This window comes from Zonotrichia albicollis, chromosome Z (genome assembly GCF_047830755.1).
Source record: "Zonotrichia albicollis isolate bZonAlb1 chromosome Z, bZonAlb1.hap1, whole genome shotgun sequence".
NCBI classification, from domain to species: domain Eukaryota; kingdom Metazoa; phylum Chordata; class Aves; order Passeriformes; family Passerellidae; genus Zonotrichia; species Zonotrichia albicollis.
In genome coordinates, this window is record NC_133860.1 from 2,883,319 (window position 1) to 2,897,610 (window position 14,292).

Consider the following 14,292-nt stretch of genomic DNA (forward strand, 5'->3'; position numbering starts at 1 on the left):
TCTGTAAGAACTTATATTAAACTTTGCACTTGATCCTCTACAAGGTCACATTCTCATTACAGCAAGAACTAAAACCAATGAACTACCATAAAAGGAAGTATTTCCTTCTGTACATTATTTTTATTATTTACATAATACAATATAGCATAGATGCTGGGTAGCTTATGTGCAATACATAAATATGAACTATCTGTACATGTTTGCATATCTAATAACTCAGAAGAACAAAGTTAAAAGCGGAAACCTGACGCTTTTAATAGTGAAGTAAAAACCAAGAATGAACACTGGCAACAAAAATCAGGTAGGAGTAGTGCCTTGTGTATGTATGTAACTATTTACAAATGAGAACAGGCATTACCACAACACTAGTCTAAACCATATTTGTTTATATAAAAAACACAAGTTTCATACATCACAAAAACCCCTTCCATTATAACACAGAAGTGATATATATTACCAGACAAGCATCAGTGAAGAATACTGCCTTTTCTAGTTGTTATTGTACAATGCCGTAGATAACGCAGCCCATGCAATACACCCAAGAACACTACAGTCCTATACCCAAGTACAATTAAAAATGATAAAGCAGCCCTCCAAGAGTGGTTCCAGCTACCATTTAAGTCTACAGCAGCCATGTTAGGTATGGTTTTCCATGCAGAACGGTGCAACTGTTACATTTAAAACTAGAAAAATTAATTCCTAATATTCTTTTGAACTTGGAACACACAGAACGTAAGTAGTACATGAATAATAAACTGCTCTAGTATTTCAGCAACTTATTCAGACCTGTGTTGCTTGATAGAGATGCTGTGATATGTCTAGAAACATTTGTAACTGTGTTTTGAAAACCAATCTTACAATATTGTGCTACACAACATTTTTAGCTAGGCAAGGAAAAATGGACAATTCTGTTGCAGGCCAGTTCTTAAGCTCCTAATAGGACATCTCCTTTGGGAACTTTTTTTCAGGATTCTTGAGTTAATGTAATCTTTTAAAAAAGCAATTTTCTTCTCATATGTATCTGATTTTTTTTATTTTTCTCAGTGTAGTTGTTAAGTGACTAAAATATGGCAAAGACGCTCATCTTACTGTGGTGGTACACCCCTCTACACAGCTTGCACTCTGCTGGAAAACTAAAATGGGAGTGTGACAACTAAAAGTAGAATGAGATTTTAAATTATAGAAGTAGACTGCGAACTGTTTTGATGTATCCTTCTCCAAAACAGGCATACAACATTAGCCAAACATTAAACACCTCATGCACATCTCAAAAGGCAGAGCTGCTGCACACATGCAGATTGCATACATCTGTTTGGCACATGTGAACTAGAGTCTGTCCTCTGTGCATGTGTATTACTGCGCAGGTTTCTGATCATCCATCTATTCTGGGGAGGGCATATACATTTTCAAGGGCTGTATCTATCCAATTCTGCCTGTAACAACCACCCAAACATTTGAAGTATCATTTAGACAGACAGGACTAGAAGTAAAACTTTCAAAAACAAAGGAAAATGACCATGCACCTGCTCTTTTCATGGTTTTTAGGATGTATTGAAAAAAAAGCCCCACAAAAAGTCAGTCAGTCTTTTCACAAGCACATTAATTTATATTCTCTGAATTTTTTCAGCCACCACAACTGGATTCTCTTTTCTGATTTTTGCTGCAGCTTCTGCTTTGTAATCATATGGGCAGTTATGCTTGTCAGAATAACGGTGAAGTCCACAAAATAGGTTTCCACATCGGCAGTCAAATCCTGTACACAGAAAAAGAAGAAACATTACTAGGAATTAGTTTTTAATTATGGTGTTATTTAAGGGTCACTACAAAGGGGACCTGTTTGTCTACTGTGATATACAGAGTAAGAAAAATAAATGGACTTACTAAGTTGTGTGAATTGTGAAAAAGCTGATAAATCTAATAAAACACAATTTTTGTCAAGTTTAATCTAGCAATAGGTAACTAATCATGCAAATTTGTTTAAAATTGACAGTATTCTCATACCTGTAAGGCCAACCTTCTTCCTGCACATGAAACATCTGTTCTTCTTTGGTTTCGGCAGTTCAGCAGCTCTCTCCTCACTCTCTGAAGTACCAGGCTGAGAAACTGATGGGCTTGGTTGAGTAACAACTGTTAAAAGCACACAAAGGAAATAAGGGTAAAATTTGCTTTTCTTCATGACTTCATGAGGTATCAAATAGTATGCATACAGTAAGGATTAATTCAACCACTAAGATCCTGACATCTGTTGCCTACAGTACTACGCTGACTAGTCTAAAAACATGAATCAGTAATAAGGATTTTTATCCACCCCTTGCGACTACTTGAGACACTGAGATTATTCTGCACATTTCAACATTTAGGAAATAAATGGCACTTACTCTATATATCTATACAGGCTTGAAAAGCATGACAGAAATTCTGTGTGCACCTTTTATATTTAAATAAATCATACGATTAAAGTAATACTTAATCTAAAAAGTAACAATACTGTCACAGCTAAAGTTGCTGAACACAGATACCTCTGTAGAAGATATAACTAACATGAACATATTTTAGGGAAAAAAAAAAAAGAAATTCAGTAATATGTTCCTGCTATAGTACTGGGTCGTTTTGCCACTTCTGCAGTGAAGTCAGGTATCTAAGGCAGCTCACCATGACAGCAGCTAGGAAGCTGTTAATTCTATGACAGATAGAGAATACAGCTACATAATACACAGTTCTAAAGAGCCCTCATTTAAATAACAAAGTGCAAATTTACATTGCATATTTGTATTTTTTGCAATTTATTCAGTTTTTGTGTTTAAACAGGTATAGTCAAAATGAATACTTTTTCAATTGCCTCTTTAGACATCTTTAGAACATCTTTAGACATGGCTGTTTTATTGAAAAAAGTGTTTTATCCCAAGAATTTAATTTTTTAAATTGATATCCTCTTCATATCCAAAAATGGAACTAAGGAAAGCTGAGAGATGCACTTGTACACAACTGTAATACCTGCTCTTGGCACAAGTTTGCTGAACACCCTCAGAGCATGATAACGTCTATCATAACGTCTATTACAAAATGCATTTCATAATAAATGGAATACGTAAGCCTCAAGGACGTATTTGCAGTTAACTTCACACAAATATGGTTTGTTAGACAGGATTCTTTTGAATAGTACTTGCTTGTTAAAATTGTATTTGCATTGTCATAGAAAACTTCACAATTCACTGCACAAGAAATGCCCCAGGCAAGACTTCACAATCTAAACAACACTTATAAGCAACAAACTCTCAGAAGTAACAGGGAACCTTCAGTGCTCATAATCAAGAAATTTCTTGCAGTAAAACAAATGACTGCTAACATTATTTTATACCTCTACATCATAGCAACAGAGCTAATGAGCAACCAAGGTCATTTACAACCTGTTGTTTTTCTTTGGTCACATTGCAGATATTTTATAACCCTTTTTTGATGGAAACAATTTGTTTTGATTAAGATTTTCTAGATGAACAAATATGACACTCTGAACCTGTCTTTAAATCCTAAGACAATCAGTGTTCAGTACCAGTTTGTCTACTAGAGAGCCTGTGACCAAAAACAGGCCTAACAGCCAGCAGTATCACAAACTGAGTGTACCTGTTAGATGTTATGCACCTTGGCTAAGAGCTGTCAGCTATGGCCTTAAAAAAATACAAAGACTGAACACCTCTCCAAAGGTATAGTCAAATATCTTTTTTTAAGATTTGTTATATTGCTAGTTTGTTTCAAAATAAAAAGCTAATTGTAAGCCAAAACAGATGAATAAGAGGAACCAGAAACACACACATTGCAATTTGTTGTGTAGTTAGTAAAGAGAAAGCTTTGTCTGCGTCAGAAGTAATTTAAAAATCTGAGCCCTGGGAGCATGCATGCTGTTTCAATCATTGTTAAGAAAATATAGAGGGTGGCAAATAAACAGTGACAAAAGGTCACTCACAACATACACTAAGAAAAAATGAAAATGAGAAGAGAATCATTTACATCACTGCCTATATAATATGTCAACACATATCAACAAGGAAGCCAAAATTAAAACTTCCCAGGAATTATCAAGACAAAAAGCTTAGTAGATCACTCCATCACAAAACAAAGCCTCTGAGAACAAATTAATCTAGGGAAAATGTTACCAATTACTACAAGTATACTTCCATCTATATCTTCCAAGTATACAAGTTTCTTCCATGAAGAAACTGCAACAATGGCAGCCCACAATGTGTAAAGCGATGAAAGTGATTCTAAGAAACTGCAGCAGCACGTTCCCTGAAAAGGCTGCTGAACAGGATACTTCCCCCACAACTAACACATCTTCCAAGGAGGAAAAGCAGGACACAACATGCAGTAATAGTCACTAAAAGGTACCAAGCCAAGAGGGGACATAGCTCCCTAAATCCAAACTAAAATGTTCCATTTATTACTCTCCAAGAATAAAGGATTCTGCTGTTATTTTATGCCACCAGACTTTAGTCTGATTGGCTTTTATGATGCTAAATGTTCATAAATGTGCTTCTGAGTAATGGCGAGGACAGTTGAAAAAGTTGCCCACCCTGTGCCCTACAACAAAATTCCTTTTTCATCACCCTACAGATGAAAAATAGTGAAAACTGCAGTTGTTCTGCCATGACATCAGGAGCCTACCTAAATCAAAATACTGTTCTTACAGTTGTTTGCCACAAAAGGCTTCCTTTAACACAAAAGACAAATCCAACTGGGCAAGTACAATTCCGGTCCTCAAGATATTAACTTAAATTTATGCCAGAAATCACAGTGTTAATCAAAGTGCACAAAATGATTTATGTATCACTATAGAACAGGTAGCTGAAAAAGTGCCAAAAGCTGTAAAATAGTGGTTGCTGGTACCCGTCAACCTGCTTCCTCAGTAACAGTGTTCAGATGAAGCAAACTCCTCACACTAAAACTTCTCACCGCTGTAAAAGAGCTCTTACTGGTATGATGCACTTTTTTATCCTGATCTCCAAACTGGAGAAACATGGAACTGAATGATTAACTATGTGGTTGATAAGGAATTGACTGGATGGACACAGCCAGAGAGGTGTGGTCAGTGGTTCTATGTCCAGTTGGAGACTGGTGATGAGTGGCATCCCTTAGGGCTCTGTCTTGGGAATCCTGCTCTTGCATGTCTTAATCAGTTACACAGACAGGGATTATGTGCATTCTCAGCATGAAGGAGGGGATGCCAGACAGGGAGATCTGGACAAACTTGAGAAATGGGCTCAAGATCTGTCCATCTACTCTGCTACTGCACATCCTATCTGGAGTGCTGAATCCAGCTCTGGGGTTCTCAGCACAGGAAAGATGTAAATCTGTGGGGTTAACCAGAGGAGGGCCACAAAGATGATCAGGAGGCTGAAACACCTCTCCTATGAAGCCGAGCTGAGAGAAATGGGGTTGCTCAGCACGGAGATGACAAGGCTCTATGAATACCTTACAGAAACCTTTCCAACTTTAGATGGATAATAAAACAAAGGGATAGATTTAAATGTGGGCAGATAGTGATAGGATCCGGGGAAACATGAAAAAATTACATGATAGATATACATGAGCTGTTAGGCAGAAATTCTTTACTCTAAGATTAGTGATGCACAGGAACAGAGGACTTGGAACTAGATGATCTATAAAACCCTTTCCAACCCAAATGGTTCTAGGGTTCTGTGTGGCCCCCTCCATCACCCTGGTCATGTCCTCTCCTGTCTCTGGTTCCAGACCTGCAAAGATTTACTTCACTCAAATTTTACCAGATCAGTTCTCCTAGTACAATGCCAAAAACTTTAGGGACAACTGATTTTCAGAACTGGATAGGCTTTTATTAACACTATTTTGGTCTTACATGATTGCCTGCAGGGACTATAAATATGCATTACCATCATGGCCAATGATGGCTATTATCCTAGCAAATTAAAGACTAACCTAATCCTACACTGGATGAGCCTGCCTGAAAAAGTCTACACAAATGCAGGCATTTCATCACGAATTTTGGAAAATTTCCTTCAAATGTAGCCTTAAGATAAGATGCATCCTTACAAGAGGAGCAGCAAGGCCACTGATGGAACCACCTACAGGACAAACTACAACAGCTACTCAATCTACATGCAAAAAGGTTCTATGAACTTAAGAATAAAGTTCTTCTTAGACTCATGGGAATCAAAGAAACAGAAAAAACAAAACAAGAGAGAGAAAAGGTCAAGTCAGAAGTTATCCAAAATACATTAGATGCATTTCTGCAGTTATGGACCTGAAACAATAGTAGTAGTAACAGAAGTACTAGACACAATAGAATCCTTAGACTGCATATGAGCACAACTGCCCTAGTTTCAGCTGGGATAGAGTTATTTTATTCTCAGTAGCTGGTACAGTGATGCAATTTGGATTCAGTATGAGAATAATGCTGATATATTACTAGTGTCAAATAATAAAACTAGTGTTTTAAATATTGCTAAATAGTGCTTTTACTTTAAAACAAAGACTTCTCAGTTCCACGTGCTCTGCAAACAAACAGGTGCACAAAAAGCCAGGAGAGAGAATCACTGGGACAGCTGACCTGAATGAACAAGCCAAAGAATAAACCACACATCAGAACACACTTCCCCCAGTGTATAAATGGGGAGTGTTGGGGAGTGTTGACTGGGAGCTGCCAACCACTGCTGGGGAATGAGCTGGGCATCAGTCAGCAGTTGGTAACCAAATGTAGTATGCATCACTGGTGAAATATCTGGAGTTTATTCTTTCTTCTCCTCTTCTCATTACAATTATATTGTTACTACCATCAGCATTGCTTATCTTACTTCATTTTAATTGTTAAGCTTTTTTATCTTAACACATGGGGTTTCATTTTTTCCTCCACCGACTGTCCTCAGCACTGGAGAGCAAGAACTGAGTGAGTGGTTGCATAGCACTTAGCTATCAGCTGGGGTTAGTCTAAGACAACAAGGTGCTTGCACACAAAACTTTAGTCTGGAAGGATGGGCAGTACCTGCTATGCTTTGTTGAACTTTTGCTCAGGAACTATAACTTCTATGCCAACCTATGTGCCTGTGATGAAAGGCTGCAGAACAAACGTCCATCATGGTTACTCTCATGCTGAAGAGTGGGAATATAAATGTTCTGCAGCATGCCACTCACTTCTCCATGCCTAACTCTTAAGTCTAACTCTTCTATTTGCGTATTTAATACCTTAAATTAATATGCCCATTAACACAACATACTGATTCCCCAGTCACAGAAACACAGTTTAATTTGGTTATCATAAAGACTTGACATGCATGGTGTATCACTATTAAATAATAACAATAATGTGCTATCACCAACACACACAGAACCAGCAGTTAGGTCCTCAGCGCTTTTCTGTGCAGTGGACAGCTTCAGCGCTTACAAGAGACTTAATTTCTGAAATTTTTCAATCAGGAGTGTTTACCAAAGCTACAGCAGGCATGGGAAACATGAAGACAAGCTAATTAGTTCAAACACAATATAGAATGTTACTAATACAATGTAACTGTTTACAGCAAGCAACGTGGTGAAACTAGTACAGCCATGTGTAAAAACAAACCGGAACAAACAAGGCACTTATTACAAACAGATTTATGGAACATCATGTACGTACATCTTGATCTTACCCGACATCATAAGCTACCTTACATCTTACCAGAGTATTACCTGCAACTGCCTCTACCTACAGCATAGCAAGGGTAACCCATTACAGGGTCTCTCAACCTGAATGCTCAACAGCTGTAAAACAGCTCTAACCCTAACAGCTTGATTGAGAGCAGAGACATGCCAATCAGCATTGCCTGCAGTCTTCTAACACTGCTGCTGCTGCATGACAGGATAAGTCACAGCATGGACAGAAGTTGACAGTATTTACATATTTTTAAAATATGTAACTTACACAATACCATTATCAGTTTAATTTCTGGTTTACTTTTTCATAAGCCATACTACTTACATATAACACTACACCCTAATCAGAGTATTACTGCATTAAAAAACCCAATCCAATCAAAAACAACCACAAAAAGTACTAAACTCTTGAGCCAGTGCAGATACTGTGTCTGGAAACACTGACAGACCTGACTAGAAGCTGATAATTTCGCAAAGTAATCACCTACAAAAGTCTAAGAAAATGCTAAAAATATGCTGTGCATTAAAACAATACAATTGTTGAAATAAACTTATTTTTAAAACCATTTATTTATAGCGGTGGATTGGTTTTGTATGGCCCGTTTTTGGTAGTGCAAGGCCACAGAGGTGGCTTCTATCAGAAGATGGTAGAAGCTTCTTCCACGTCTGGCAGAGACAATCCCTGGTAGCTCCAAAGTGGGATGTGCTGCTTTCTGCCAATCAGAAATGGTGGTAACACCTCTGTGGTAACATATTTAAGTAGAAAGAAAAAGAGAAGTTGTTGCACAGCATCAGTTGTAATCACTTGTGAGCAGAACAACTCTGCAGACACCAAGATCAGTGAAGGAGGGGCAGGAGGTGCTCCAGGCATTGGAGCTGAGATTCCCCCGCAGCCTGTGGTGCAGACCATTGTGAAAAGCTGTGCCCCTGCAGCCACGGAGGTCTACGGGGATGCAGAGATCCATGTGCAGCCCAGGGAGGAGCCCCAGGCCAGAGCAGGGGGATGCCTCAAGGGAGGCTGTGACCCCATGGGAGCAGACAGGGGCTCTGCTCCCATGCTGGAGCAGCCTGTCTTTGAAAGACTGTACCCCATGGAAAAGTTACCCACCCTGCAGCAGTCTGAGGGGTGCCATTGCCCATGGAATGGACTCATATTGCAGCAGTTCTCAGGGACCTGCTGCTCGTGACATACACTCATGTTGGATAAATTCACAGAGAGCTCTCTTCAGTGGGAGGGAGCCCACAGTGCAGTAAGCGAATGACTCCTCTCCCTGAGCAGGAGGCGCCTTGGGTGATGACCTGACCACAACCCTGGCTCCTGGCACCACTGGGTTAGGAGGCACAGAGGATGTCGGGGGAAGGTGTTTTTAAGGTCTGATTTTACTTCTCATTATCCTGTTCTGATCTTGTTAATGATAAACTCCACACCTCTAATTCAAGTCTGTTTTGCCCCTGACAGGTATCTGGGGAGGGATCTCTCTCCATCCTTATCTCAACCCATTAACCCATCATTTTATTTTCTCTCCCCTGTCCAGCTGAGGAGGGGAGTGAGGCTTTCATGGGTGCCTGGAATCCAGTCAAGACTCACAGCACTTCAACAAGTTACAAGAAAACAATCATGAGAGTTACAACGGAGTTACATCCACCATGCCTTTCTTCAGATGTTAAGGTACAATTGTCTTAGCACCAGGTCTGCTCTGAAGGCGAATCTAGGTTGCAACCTCAATCTGAGCAAAGAAAAAACAAAAATTCCCAACAAAATAAATAGAAACAAGCTCGTTAAACTTCACAGTGTAGTATATGGTAGAGATAATTCATGCTATATATGTATAAAATACATCCCTTGGCTGGAAGCAGAGTCTTATTTTTATTCAATTAGTTGCCAGACAAAAAAAAATATCAAGTCTGTTAAAAGTATGAATGAAACCTTTCTGGGCCATGATTGCTGACTTCCCTGGAATGTCTAAGCCACTCATGACGACCTGCACCTGGGAAGATTGCATCTACTATACTCAAGCACTGGCACCACTCTGCTACATGTGAATGAAGGCTCTTCCAAAGTGTTCAGACAACCATCTAGACACCTGGACTAACTTTTGTCTATTCCTGCACACGTATGGCCCCAATTCTACATGTGAAGGGACACAAAGGAACATTCAGTCATCCCTGCCTCAGGCAGAATACACTGTATATAAGCTAGCTGTTGAAGCAGTCGGGGTGAACCACTGGGGAGACGCTGACACTTTGTCAGTTGGATCCCGGTTCGCCCAGCGCCGACACCTGGGGTTGACGCTGCCTTGGCTGTGGTGGTTTTTCTCAAAATTTTATGTTGTTAACAATCTAATAACTCATTGCTAAATTTTCTTATAGATTTGGTTTCCGATTTGATAATTTATAACGATAGTTTATTTTTTCTCAACTTCTCCACTTTCTAGTCAGTTGTTTCAATTCCAAAAGTAAAAAAGTATAATTTTATGCTACAGGATTGCAAAAACAAATAATTTACCAGATGTAATCCTTCTTTTAAAGTTTCTGATTTGTAAGGGAAGCATACAAAATCTCTTTCGCTAATGAACAGCTGGCAAAAGAGAATGTGACTTCATATTTTTGAAGATACAGCTCATTATCTAGTACCGTCCAGTTACGATATTGCCTCTAGTGTCAGCCTATGCTGATAGCTACACGTTTATTTCATTAACAACTCTATGACTGTATTATTTTAGAGAATCATGTCTAAAAGAGAGTATTAACTTTCATTGCTATCAGGTGATGCAAATTATTTACAATTGTTCCAGTTTGTCTTCAAGAGACCAACACATAATGGATGCTACTGGAAAAAAGGAAGATAAAAAATCTGCCTAGTCCAGACACATCAGGAACTTTTATTAAAAAGTCCAGGCCAGCTTCTCTTGCCTGCAAGACACAGAGTAATGCACCACTAAATATAGCGAACACTGTTAAATTAAGAAGTCCAACAAACCCTAAGAATAGTATATAAGGACATTATCTTACACTGTCTAGGATCTATGCCAAACAATAACACTTAAAAGGGAATTTGGGCATGATAGCAGCTGAGGCTGCCTCATGAATTTACAGGTGTGTTCTCTCAGAAGGTAGTTTTTTCAAGTTTTCAAGTTTTTCCAGAGCCATTTAAGTTCTCTGGTAGAATTTCCAACCATCTCTACACAAGCTTGTGACAGCTTTTACTGAAAATGGTAAAAACCCTTTGTACAAATACTTTGTAAATTAACATAAAGCGTCAGAACAGTCTTTGTTGGCAAAGATATAACTAGATAAAAACCACTTTGATAGAGTTCTTAGCAGCATCTGATGCCATTTTTATCTCAATGACTTCAAAACTGGAGAAACAGATTTTACCTTCAGCTTGAGTAAACAGATTTCCTACTACACACATCAGTTTTTAGTTTTTAAAACTGTTTCAGAGCTGATAAATAAAAAAAAAAACCTTTGGATTTGTTAAGAACAAAACAAGTGTTTTAAGTGTTAAGATATCCATTTGGTACAAATTCAGTTGTTCACTAGTTAGGTTAAGCAAGCTGCCCTCCCTCTCTGCCTCAGTACAAGAACTAGCTCAGTCCTCGAAGTTTTACTGTTCCAGCTACAACAATCCAACATGAGCATAAAACTGTTAAATGGACAATTCACACATAACATTTAAAGCTGCAACTACCCTACATCCCTGAAACAATGCATTGAGTATATCTAGGGATTACTCAATTAGTTCAAGAACCCTAAGCAACTTCTGTTAATGTTTCTAAACCACCTATTCTCCCTTCCCCAACAGCCTCACTTCTCTGTAGAATGGAATTTATTAAGCACCATTCTCCAAACACAACAAGCCATTTTGACTGCCATGAGTCAGCTGGAATTGTTCTGCTAGATAACATACCGAATCCAAACAGTTCCACTTCAAAACAGAACACCTTGCCCTAATATGATTTTAGAGTGCCTCACCTTTAAAAACAAATGTTAGGGATCTAAAAACACCCCTATAAGTGTAAAATCTTTTACTAACAATTAACATATATTTAAAAGCTGTTCTGGAATAAAGAAAAAGGAACTAGTCCTTTTTCTTTATTCTGAGCAGACTGTACTCAAAAAGCATCCTAAACACATTTCTTAAGACCACCACCACAACAGGAGATGGCTACTCAGAAAGTAAACACACTTTGCACTCATGTTAAGACATTGGTTATGACCAGTGTTGCCGAGAACATACCTGGCTCAGTCTCGGTTTTCGGTTTTAATTCCTCCTCTCTTGAAATGCTCATTTCTGTCATTTGCTGTGTTACAGGCAATGCGGCAACAGGCACGTTTCTGTTTAAGCACAGTGAAACACAAAATTTACATCAGTTTTACATTAGTAATAAAAGCTTGAACTCTTCAGACCCATTAATGAACTATTGGTTTAGTCACTATTGATACATTTTCCTGACCTATACTTCTACTATCTTCAAAATACTTCTTTATTATATTTTAGATTGTAGTATTTTAGAAAAAAACAGGCAAGCCTGTAACAAATTAGTTCCGTAGATAAACAAAACCCATTCCTTTTACTGCAGTACTATAACACCAAATATCTGAATGATTTTTCAATTTACATGGATTCATAGAGCCCTGTCAGGCCCATTTTCTTCTGCAGGCACTCACTGCAACAGGACAGGATTGCTGCAGGCCTTCTAGCAAACACACAGCTCATTCAACCGTCACAGTACAACCTTTATTTTACCTTGTTTTTTCAGATGTGCTGCCAGCAGCACCTTCACAGTTGTTTAAGCTAGTGTCTGCTCTCTGTACAGATGCAGAGTCTGAGGTAGGACTGTTTGAACCACTGGTTGTTCCTATGTAACAAGAATTTGACAAGTTATGAACAAATCACAGAAAACACATTAATTAAATAGTCTCCTATACAGCTATGAACTGCCTGCATACAATCTTCAATGCTACTGCTTATTATTTTTTACTTAAAGACATTTTTACATAATAACCACAACAGAGATTGCATTAAAAAAATGCTAACAGAAGTGGCTAAGTGGGAAAGCAAGTTATGATTGAATGCCAAGCAAACCAGAACATTAAACAAAAATTATTTTTATCTTTACTGTGCTTTTAAGTCGTATTTTCTTTGAATATTCATTCTTTCAGTTCAGCCTTCAGAAGTTCTCTAACAAAACGTTCTAATAGCCCTTGTAATTCTCTGTATATTTAATTTCTACAGAAATAGAGAAACCCAACCCCCAACAATTCCCAACACTCTTACCCATTGGGCTGATTCTACCACTATTCTGCTGTCGCTGAAGATGTTCTTTGTAGCAAACTGAACACATCCCATTTGTCCTAGGATTTCCATAAAATCCACATCCTGTACTACACAGCATAGGCCCTGGGGTCTGGTTTGTCTCCTGAGTCATCTCGATGCTGTAAATAAAATCAAAAACTGCATTAGAAGCAGGCATGCCACCAAAATCAATTACAGGGTTAAACGTATTAAGAATTTAAAGAATTTTAAGTATATCTGCTCATCCTGCCTCACCAAGTGATATCACCATTCTTAAAGAGGGTTATATGAACATTAATATACCATTCAAGACCGCAATTTATTGCTAAGTAACATCATTACGAACCTTTAGTACAAGACAAAGTGTCATCATACTAATACTGAGAAATAATATACTTGCTGAGCACTGAACTGCATGTGCAAGTTAATTTGACAGACAAAAATCCTCCTTAAGTGCTAGCTTCTGAGCACTAACAGGGATATGCAGAATAAATAAGACTATGCTCACACCAACAAAACAGTTCTGGCAAATAATATAGCTTATTTTTCTGTACTCCAGCAGAGCCAAGAGACTCCAGCAGAAAAGCCCTGCTTTTTCAGCACTGATCTTACATCATTTTGAGGCTAATTTCACAATTACTCTCACAACAGTCTTCCAAGGGAGATAACAATAACAACTCCAAACTATTGAATATCTTCTGTTACATAGCTTACACACTTGCAGAAGAAAAAAATCCCTTCTCTAATCAGGTTCTGTCAAGACTTCTAAGCCCTCCAGAGCCAGTCAGTGCTAAGCATGCTAGAAATAATAACTTCACCTTCGCCGCCTGTTAGCCTCTGAAAAGCAAGGTTAGTAGAAAAAGGCATAGCAGCCAAATCCTTGACTCCCAAGGGCAATAAAACTGGAACACCGTAATCATGCATTTGCTACAAATTGAAGTAATGTAACAACATTGCACTAAAATTTAAATTTAGTAGAAGCTGCGCATATGGCATCTGAAGACATTTTAGTATAAACTTTGGATTGCTGTTTTCCTATTCAGAAACAGTCACAGTAAGAGATATTTGACAGCTGAGATTTGCTAGAAGTCAAAAATGCCAAAAGCAAATTCGTTACAGCATAAAGAAAAATGATTCTAATTAAGAGAGCTCACACGGCAAGTAGTACTTATGTTTCCCTAGTACAACTGCAACTGACAGGTGCCTTTAGCTAAACTAAACTTCTGGGATGACAGTAAGCAAAACCGGGAGAAAGTAAACAAGCAAAATTCATCCTGTCAGCTAGTAGTCACAGGACCTAATTTTCCAGGTATAAATAGCTGTACTATTTATAG

General features: G+C 38.3%; 1 protein-coding gene across 3 annotated transcripts in view; it reads right to left on the reverse strand.

Annotated features, from left to right (window-relative positions):
* The window catches only part of ZFAND5 (zinc finger AN1-type containing 5), a 16,205-nt gene continuing 1,913 nt past the window's right edge, over positions 1-14,292 (reverse strand). For all 3 annotated transcript variants that reach the window (XM_005489634.4, XM_074532480.1, XM_074532481.1), the window contains exons 2-6: positions 12,941-13,098; positions 12,410-12,521; positions 11,900-11,997; positions 2,002-2,127; positions 1-1,753 (exon numbers count right to left, since the gene is read on the reverse strand). In XM_005489634.4, the coding sequence (XP_005489691.1) occupies positions 1,605-1,753; positions 2,002-2,127; positions 11,900-11,997; positions 12,410-12,521; positions 12,941-13,091 (636 nt within the window). In that variant the 5' untranslated portion in view covers positions 13,092-13,098 and the 3' untranslated portion in view covers positions 1-1,604. The remainder of the gene's footprint in view (positions 1,754-2,001; positions 2,128-11,899; positions 11,998-12,409; positions 12,522-12,940; positions 13,099-14,292) is intronic.